The sequence below is a fragment of the Nicotiana attenuata genome, chromosome 2 (assembly GCF_001879085.1).
Source record: "Nicotiana attenuata strain UT chromosome 2, NIATTr2, whole genome shotgun sequence".
Lineage (NCBI taxonomy): Eukaryota > Viridiplantae > Streptophyta > Magnoliopsida > Solanales > Solanaceae > Nicotiana > Nicotiana attenuata.
The window spans coordinates 14,423,788-14,433,963 of NC_031990.1; the positions used below are offsets into that span (position 1 = coordinate 14,423,788).

The following is a 10,176-nucleotide window of genomic DNA, read 5'->3' on the forward strand; positions in this document are numbered from 1 at the left end:
GATAAGACTAACGATATATGTCAAGGATCTGAGCTTCCTTGCTTCTTTCTCCTTTGTGGAGAGAGAGAGAGATGAAGGTCTCTCCTCTTCTTAGAAAACATCTGTGTGTTGATTTGTTTTTCTACCCCCCCCCTCTTCTTCTTCTCACTTAGTTTAAATACTAGGTCTTCTCCTTTACCCAACGGTAATTAATCATAATACTTAAGTCGCTTGACTATATTACAGGTCGACCTCTTGAAATGCCGTAATATCCAATTCGCCTCTCGAATGCTCTGAATATATGACCTCGGCCGTGGCCGAGGTGTGTGTCTTTATAGCGTTGTATGGATACGACTGTCCCAAATAACTTTTCGCCGTTCCTTTCCACGCTGATTCTTGTCTGGTCAGATTTTAACCCAAACAATATATATATATGGATACTTGTATGGCCTTGTCGGCCTATGTTTTGAGTTTACAAATGATCATATTGGCCTTATAAGCCCGTATGTCACGTATGTAAGTTATTATATCAGGTCGGGTCGTCTATGTCAAGTATTCTCTCATGTTTATTCTACTTATCTCACGACAGCCTCTTCGGCTCATTTACCTATAATAGTATGATACGATAGATACATTATGTTGGTACTCGGTTGAGTAAGGTACCGGGTGCCCGTCGCGGCCCATCGGTTTGGGTCGTGACAGAAGTGGTATCAGAGAAGTTCTATCCTAGGGAGTCTACAAGCCCTGTCTAGTAGAGTCTTGTTTATGTATGTGTCGTGCACCACACTTATAAGCAGGAGGCTACAGGCAATTTAGGACTGTCACTCTTTCTTCTTACTCTATATCGTGCGGTAGAGCTTAATTGTAAGAACTCAATTTTCTAAACTCTATCTTATTCATAATATGACGATGCCAACATCCAGAAAGATGGTTGGTAAGAGATATAGCTGTGGAAGAGTTGATTCAGAGGAACTCGATTTTGCATCATACTTATGATGGATAAATATGAGGTATTCAGCAGATCATGTGTATACTAAGATGTGTAAGCTTCTTGATAAGGATCCCTAAGGCAAGAATGCCTATCCACTCTTAAGGTAAAAAGGAATAAGAGAATCGGAAGGTAGACACAAGTTTCAGCAAGTAAAAGAAGCAAGGTGAAGAGGGTACGAGCTACCCCAGTTAATGAAGATTAACAGTATTTACAATTCAAGCAGAGAAATATAAGCATTTTGAGTTACCTTCAACAATAACAGAGGTATGTACAATTGGCCACACCCATCTCATTTATGCCCTATGGGGGCTAACAAAAGTAGTATAAGAGAAGCACGGATATCAGGATCCGGCAGGGGTTAGAGTGACCTAAAATGGTGGATGGATTGTGTGCGTTATTTGACATTTCCAAAGGATATTGCAAATGTGCTAATAGATCTCCTTGTGAGACACCCAGATGGTGCACTCTAAAATAGTACATCTAGATATAAGTACTACAAAGATAGGCACTGGAATCCTGGAAGGGATAAATATTACCTTAGTGTGGCTCCCGTCCCTAATAGAGAGAGAATGTTAGGCAACCCGAAGAGCCAGTGGATGGAGCAAGGGGAGCTAAAAGCAAAAGAATGTCTTGTTGGAGATTTTAAAATAAAGTGATAGACATAAATGTTAGCGGGAAATAAGAAGTAAGTTAATGATGCATTATGAGTAAGGTGTGATACATGGATGACCATGATAGATCAAAAAATAATGACAGTATTACAGAGTCTATAGTCAAGGGAAGGAAAAAAACGAGAGGTGACAGGCCTTGAGGCAACAAAAGAGTATAGGTCATAATCTCATATCCTCATTTCTAGAACTAAGTTCATGACTCTAACGTGATTACCAGAAGGAAAAGCTAGACACCCAGAGTAATAGAAATCAATATGGATTGTTGAACAAGATAACTAAACATGAATTAGGGACTGAGTGATTTGATAATGGTCAACATCATGAGAATTTCAGGTTTCGCTCTGGCGATAATAGAATGGACAACCGAAGAAGATTCATGAGAAATTCAGAGAATGATCATTAAGGAAGACGCTTCTCTAAAGTAAGCAATGTCAGCAAAGTTAAGCTTAAGGGAGTGTATGTGCCAATTATACTAAGTATCACCCTCGCGAGTAAGGAATTTACCGCAAGGCGAGTAAGGTTCATCGATGATGTGAAGAGACGCCAAAGATGAAGAGGTAAAACATCTATACGTTGATCACCTTAGCACTAAATCATAGTACTCCCCAAAAGGGGGGAATATGATGTGGCATTAAGTCGGAATTAAGTGGTTCTAGTAATTATGGAATGGTAAAGGAAGAATGCGATAAAAAATGAGAAAGGGATGAGATTGCACTTATTCAAATCCTACAGATATGCTACGATTCCAGAACATTATGCAAACATGACATCAAATAAAGGAAGTACGGGTTCCTGCCCGAGATGTTATTGATAGATAAGGAGCTAGTGCGGGACGTAAGTTAAGACAAGGAAATAACCCAAGAAATATTACGCGAAATATATATATATATATATATATATATATATATATATATATATGAGAATGGTCCAACGAGTAGTTGGTAGTTGATTCAGGAAGAGCCTAGTTATGGCTAGACAGGAGGTTACGGACGAATCAGCAGATCATGCAAGATAAACATAGTAATACCCAACATAGTAAATTCAGCCTCGCAGTTATGACATTGTAATACTTGAGATATATTCAGATAGGAGTTGGGATAGTTAAAGGTACCGTATGAGTATTACGGAAATAAAAGAGAGTGTCACTAGGAAGACAATTAAAACTTCAGTTCAGAAGCAACCGTACGAGCATATGGGTGTGGAGGTAAGTAACTAAGGATAATTATAGGTGAGTACGAACATCAAGAATTCCATCGGGTATACGAGGTAATAAGCTTGCATCTTTACAAGAGTCAGAGGGTCCTCCCTAGGTACTACAACAAAAGACTAGCTGAGTAAATAAGGAAGAAGGCTTCAACCTAAGCACACTTAAAGAGAAAATGGTCTTGTAAAGACAGTCTCACTACAAAATTGTATTCACTCCAAAAGAAAGTGGCACCTACCGTGGCTAATGAACGGGAAGTAAAATCAAAAGTAATATTTGAGATCATATGAGTTGCACGAAACTTCCGGTATGCGTGGGAACTAAGATAAGCCAAGTATTCATGCAACAAGTGGCAGAACGACCAAGAAGAGTAATTGCTTACATTTAAAGAAAGTTGAGAAGGAACGAAAGGAATTATTTGACCAATGATCCAGAGTTTGTTATGTTATGAACGCACTTAAGATTTCAGAGTATTATCCATGCAATATATATATTGACATTCATACAGTCGTAGAAAACTCCGGTATAAGTTAAAAGAAAGAACTGAGTCCAGGCCATAGACAAAGGATTGAATTCTTAGATGATGGTATCACGGATATTCCATAGCGTCCATGAAAGGCTAAAGTAATAACTAATATCAGGAGCCGCAGATCGGAAGATAGCTTAAGCCTACATAAAGGCTGATCAGAAGAAGGAGGAAACTAAAGAGTTACATCAACTAAGTAAATCAGGAGTCTGATTATTAGACCCAAAAAATTATAGAAATCGTGATTGAGAACATTGCAGGATCACCCTTAATAATAGAGGTACAAGAGAGATAGTACAATAACCATATTTTATAACGTCTCTACGATAAAGCTAGTTAGAAGAGTACCAGCCTCATAAGAATTTAGTATGAAACTCCCACTGGATTGTGTATGCACCAGAGGTGCAAGTATTATAATAGATTTTCAAGTTGTGAATGTGAATTATACCTATGTGGAAGGGAGGTCACGAAAGAGATAGAAGATGTGATGCGAGATTTTAAGGTAAGTAAGGTAAAGGTGTACAACGTACGAGATACCCAAATGCAGAAGGTTGTGAATAGTCCATACTTCGGATAGAAGGCTAGAAGCGCTGGGATTCAGTATCCAGGAATGATAGCGGCATCGTAAGTGGCATATCTTCCAGCCTATGGTTTCTAGGTACTGAGAGGTCTAGTTAAGAGAGTAGAGAAGAATTAGAGATGATGTGATGTCTCGCTTGATGTTCCAGAATAACACAAGGAAATCTATGGTGCAAGCAAGTTGAAGGAAGGTTGCGAGTAGTATAAATAGATATGTGTAGGTCGCAAGCTAAAGTATGGTAAAGAAACAAGGTTTTAGGAAGACCGGAGTAAGGATAAGAAAGGGTGAGTGAGAAAGTGGCGACAATGGATAAGTCCTCAGGATTAAGCCCATGAAAACAAGAGAGCTGATGGTTATGGTTTCTCTAAGTTATAGAAAGCTCGGGTTAGCCTGAATGAACTCAAAGGAGTTACTCATCATAAGTAGCATTTAGAAGAGATGGAATGCTGCCCTGATAGTAGAATAAGGGTGTAATTGTGATAGATAAAGGATGACATTTAGGCCTTTGATTGAGTAATGATTTGAAGAAAAAAAAGGGATTCATGAATTGTACGGGATTAAAATACCCACGTAAGGTGAATCACATTGGGATGTTATGAAATATGGTTATTGAAGTATAGTATCGCCCCTAGGTGGATTAGGCAAGTCACTTCAGATATCCCTAGATGAGACGTAAGCCCTAGTAACAGTGTATTACATAAGAGGTTTCAAGTTATCAGTGGTAGATTGCAGATCGACATTGAGGTGAATCAACAATAGATGGATAAAAGTTACAAAGTATGAGATGAGAATAGGCCATCATTCTTAAGATGAACAGTAATGAAGAAGTATTAAGGACTTAGATTTATACATATAGGAGAAGCAACGAGAGTAACCTGGAGTTTGGTAGCAGACCTCAGCAACAATAAATCGAAGTAAGAGTTATGGTATAGTATGAACTACCTAGATGCAGTAAAGTCATACGAATGGATAACTAGGTCTATGAAATATGATATAGCAATATTCGTAAGTTCGACAAAGTACCGAGCGAAGAACTTCAGCATACCTATAGATGCCCAGAGGGACATCTTATCAAGATCTATATATGTTTACAAAGTGAGGCCTAGAGATTGGCTAAAAACTTGAGGGAAGAGGAGAGAAGAGTTGCATAGGTGCACTTACAAGGTCAGGGTCGTACAGGCTGCATGATGGAAGGTTGCAACATTACAAGATTAGAAGGACTCCGACCACAAGTCGTGGTGTGAGAAAGAGGCCTAAAGGGGGGAAAGCCCTGGCCCTTGGATTTATTCACAGAACAGTTGCCTAGATGGCAAGGAGAGTACTAAAGTATACGCAAGAGCTATAGGTAATGATTATGATAAATGAATCAGTCAACATTCGAGGACGAATGTTCCAAAGGGGGGAATGATGTTACACCCCACGTTTTCATACGTGCAAGTACGCCATAAGCAAATTGATATAAGCTCGGAAATGAGATGTTACATCCCGCATTTTCGTACGTTAAAGTTCCGTCATAAGTCAAATGAGATTATTTGGAGGTTATACATATTCTGCTATTTCAAACAAGTGATAAGTAAATTCATGAAGGTGAGAGGGTAAGCGAATCGAAGAAAATGAGTTTCGTCGAAGTTTGACAATTTGGGATAAAATACGATCTAAGCTATAATACCCCGTATTTATGGACTAGTGCCACACAAGGTACCACATGACCATGATGGCAAGGTGTATAAAGTGTGTTAAAACTGAGTAGTATTATAAGTAATTTGAGATAAGTCTTAATTATATGGATAATTGGATAATTATTCATTTTAGTGGGAGATTAACTGATTAATCAAGATCTTTGGATAAATGTAAAGAGTCTCACGTGGCAGCAAGTGAAGAAGGCTCAACAATCAAATTTGGGACTCTTACTCCATGTAGTAAGGTGGCATTAAGAGATCTTTTATGTGTGGCTTAGCCATCCTAAAGTAGGGCCCACAAAAGCCAAATATTTTAAGAAGGTTTGTTACCTTATTAAGGTAGGATTCTAGGTGTTTTAACTAACGGGTGAATCACTTTGCCTAAAAGCCATTTCTTGGTTCATCTTTTTGTGAGGAATTAAGCTTCTATATGAATAGATCTCTAAAAGTACACTATGTTGAGTGTACAAACACGGAAAGCAAAAAGAAGCGCGAATCTGGATTGGTCGAGATGCAATTCTAAGAGAGCACCATACAATCTTTCTCAAGAATATCATACGGATTTTCCCGTACTTCGATCCGCCGTTACGTGTTGTCGCAATTGACGTGTGTTAGAGGGATTGTCAAGAGAATCGGCTCAGGTATGTTAAGGCTATCCCTTCTTTTCTTTTGGCATGATACATACGATACAACGAAACGAGCAAATGCAAAACTTCCATAAATGACTCTATTCATAGAAATACTAGAGATGCCTATGTTCTTGATTCCCCATGTGTCCTATTATTCTATCATCTATTCATGGGTCTCAAAAAATACGTAAGTTGAAAAAAGGTTTACTTCATGATATTACTCAAAGGCATAATGGTCTTATGACATTCCGAAAGATTCATTGACGTACTTCTCGTGCATTGCATTCATTTATACATGTACATTGACCCATGACCAGATGGCGTCATATGTACGCGTATATATGTATATTGTATGTATATGGGATATGGAAAAGGCTACGGCATTATATACACACCACCACATGATCAGCTGGTATACGTTGATAATTTTGCCCACAGTGGTCGAGATAATATGATGGGATGCCCTCAGAGGCTTGATGATGTTATGAACACATGTACTTATGCACGACATGACATTCATACGCATATGCATGACACTAAGTATTTCATGATTTACAGAGTTATCCAGACTTACATGTTGAGTTTTTTGCCCCGTGTTTCTCTCATGTTTATTGGTTACTAATTTTTATTCCTTACATACTCGATACATTATTTGTACTGACGTCCCTTTTGCATGGGGACGCTACTTTTCATGCCTGCAAGTTCCAATAGACAGGTTGAGAGTCCTCCAAGTAGGCTATCAGCTCAACGGAAGGTGTTGGTGCGCTCCATTTGCTCTAGAGTTGCTTATTTGGTTAGTATAATTAGGACATGTATTGATTGGTATGGCGAGGCTCAGTCCCGACCTTTGTGATGCTTATGTACTCTTAGAGGCTTGTAGATAGATGTCATATATACGGATACTTGTATGGCCTTGTCAGCCTATGTATTGAGTTTACAAATGATCATGTTGGCCTTATAGACCCGTATGCCACGTATGTAAGTTTTTCTATCAGTTGGGTCGTCTATGTAAAGTATTCTCTCATGTTTATTCTACTTATCTCATGACAACCTCTCCGGCTCATTTACCTATAATAGTATGATACGAGAGATACGTTACGTTGGTACTCGGATGAGTAAGGTACCGGGTACCCGTTGCGGCCCATTGATTTGGGTCGTGACATCAATTTATATAAACCATCACTAAGAGTACCAGAACCATAAAAAATAGCATTCATATATAAATTTAAACATCCATTTCCAAACTTTAAATCAAATCCAAAAACATCAAGTCTTGAAAGAGAAATCAAATTCCTAGAAACTGAAGGTACATAAAGAGTATGTCATAGATCAAGGTGACGTCCAGTCTCCATGATCAAATGATAAGTCCATATGCCTTCAATTGGAGCCTTCATACAATTTCCCATAAACAAGAAATCCTTATTTGGATTTGAGTTTGGATCGTAAGGAATCCCTGCAACGTAGTAGATATATGAGCAGTTGCACCAGAATCAAGCCACCAAGTATTATTAGGAACTTCTATTAAATTTGATTCAAAACATACAAAAGCACTAATTTTACCTTTCTTTTCGAGCCATGCTTTACGTTTCAAGCAATCTTTCTGATAGCGTCCTTCCTTGTTAGAGAAACAACACACATCTGCTTTATGTTCCTTGTTAGCATCCTGTGGAGCTTTAGCAGGTGCTTTCTTCTTATTGAACTTGTTGGCCTTCACTTTAAGTCCTTTACCAGCTCCTTGACCCATGAGGTTAATTGAATGACTCTCTTGTTTCTTAAGTCTTGACTCCTCCTGAGTAAGCATACTAGACAATTTTCTAACATTCTACTTATCCTTAATAGTGTTATAGTTAATTTGAGAAGGCCCATACTCAGGAGGCAACAAGTTCATAATAAACTGAACCAAGAAGGAGTCATCAACTTTCATCCCCAAGGTCTGAAGTCTTGTTGTAATGTTAGTCATCTTGATGATATGGTTTTGCATACTACCCGATCCATCAAACTTCATGGTTGTGAGTTCAGCCATTAGTGTACCAGTGAGAGACTTATCTGCAGAACGAAAACATTCTTCCATAAACTTCAGGTATTCCCTGGCACTTTCTTTTTGTGGAATAGTACTCTTAATGTTGTTGGCAATACTCATTCGCATAAACATAAGGCTCAGCTTATTAGAGCGTTCCCATGCTTTATGGAAAGACTTCTCATCCGCACTGCTCGTATCAGTAATGGCAGTGGGCTTATCATTCAGTAGAGCCAAGTCAAGATCCATTACACCTAAGTGGAACTGGACCTGTTCATGCCATTAAGAGAAGTTCAATCCATTGAACACAATAACAGACGAAGCATGCGAATGACGAGGAATAACTACAAAATAGATAATAGATGCTCACAAATCAATATGGATTCAGTAAAATAATTAAAGCATATCGCAGTTATCCTTTGGGCAAAATACTATGACACACTATTATAATTTAAATGCCATTTAGTCTTTAATAGGTAATTAAATATTTTTAACCAAACATATATGACATCTTTGGACAGACAATATATATTTGACTAAAAAATATTAAATTACATCATCATATTCACTATTCATAGAATAATTGATCCGCCTTTGGGTAAATCCTTAAGTTCTAGCAATAGTGAAAATTAATTTATCTATTTTTTTTAATTATAGGCATTTCATTAATTTCATGGATAAACTAAAAAATTTATGTATGCATATTTTTCATACATGCTAGTTTGGCCACTTTGGCGACTAACAAACTATATAAACATAAATGCATACATAAAATAAATATCATAAGATTTTATGCATGTGAGCAATCATGTTTGATCACTTTGGTGATTAACAAACTCTACGAACATAAATTACATACATAAAAAAAAATAATAAATGAGTTTATCAATTTAATGACCATAATACGTCGTATGGCCTGAAACAAGAAATACTTTATTGCACAGAATAACTTAACAATAGGCAATTTGATTGGACAAAATATGGCTTTTAACGAACATAAGTGATTCAATTTAACAAAATCATCCAATGAAATTCATTAATATATTGAAAGCCTTTGTGCACCGTGACGAGATTTTGGGGTAATCTGATCCCACAGGTTTATATTCCCGGTACAAATATTAATTACTTTTCTTCTTTATTAGTCAATAATCACATAGCCGCCAGAAACTTAAGACAAGGAATAACTTTAGTGTTTATTGCTAATTAAACTGTAATCCACACTCTTCATCATCTTTTTCTAATTTTAACATCAAATATCTGTTCAAACCAAGAAAATGTGCTTACAAGCCCCGAAGAGCGAAATACAGAGATGAAATTGGTGGATGAAACCAATTAATTTGATGATCCATAAATGACGATTTGACATAATATAACTAGAGTTTATCCCATAAGTTATTATCCATCATGATATTTTGTCTATGAACAGAAACCTCACATATATCATTAAATCTTTGAATATATGTGAAGTTCTAATTTTAGCAATCGGCACTTTCGTAACAGCAATACAGTTAGAGATATATAATTTCTTTTACGAAGATTATCAGTTCAAACAATCTAGGCTCATGACATGTAGACATAAACTTTAATTCATACCAGGATCTTGAACATGATAATCTTACATAAAATTGTTACAGAAAACACACCTGAATCGTAAGCCATTATTACGAAGCGGAAGCGTTAGTTGGAATTGGTTTCTCGCCCCTTGCCCTAGCTTTCATTACCGCCGACTTTAGTGATGGAAGAGAGAATAAAAAAATACGGTAACCCTAGTGGGTGGGGAGAGGACCAATATATAGAGGTTCTCACTTAATCTGGTATGTCCATCAGGTAACCAATCGGACGGATGAGATTTGCTCATCAATTAAATATTAATTACGGGACTTAAACCTATTGGGCGACT

General features: G+C 37.4%; 1 protein-coding gene across 1 annotated transcript; it reads right to left on the reverse strand.

Moving 5' to 3' along the window:
* Window positions 8,082–9,935, reverse strand: LOC109216765. The gene is made up of 2 exons (XM_019380946.1): window positions 9,870–9,935; window positions 8,082–8,546 (listed from the first exon to the last, which is right to left on the reverse strand). Exons 1-2 carry the CDS (start codon window positions 9,933–9,935, stop codon window positions 8,082–8,084), a joined length of 531 nt encoding a protein of 176 aa, XP_019236491.1.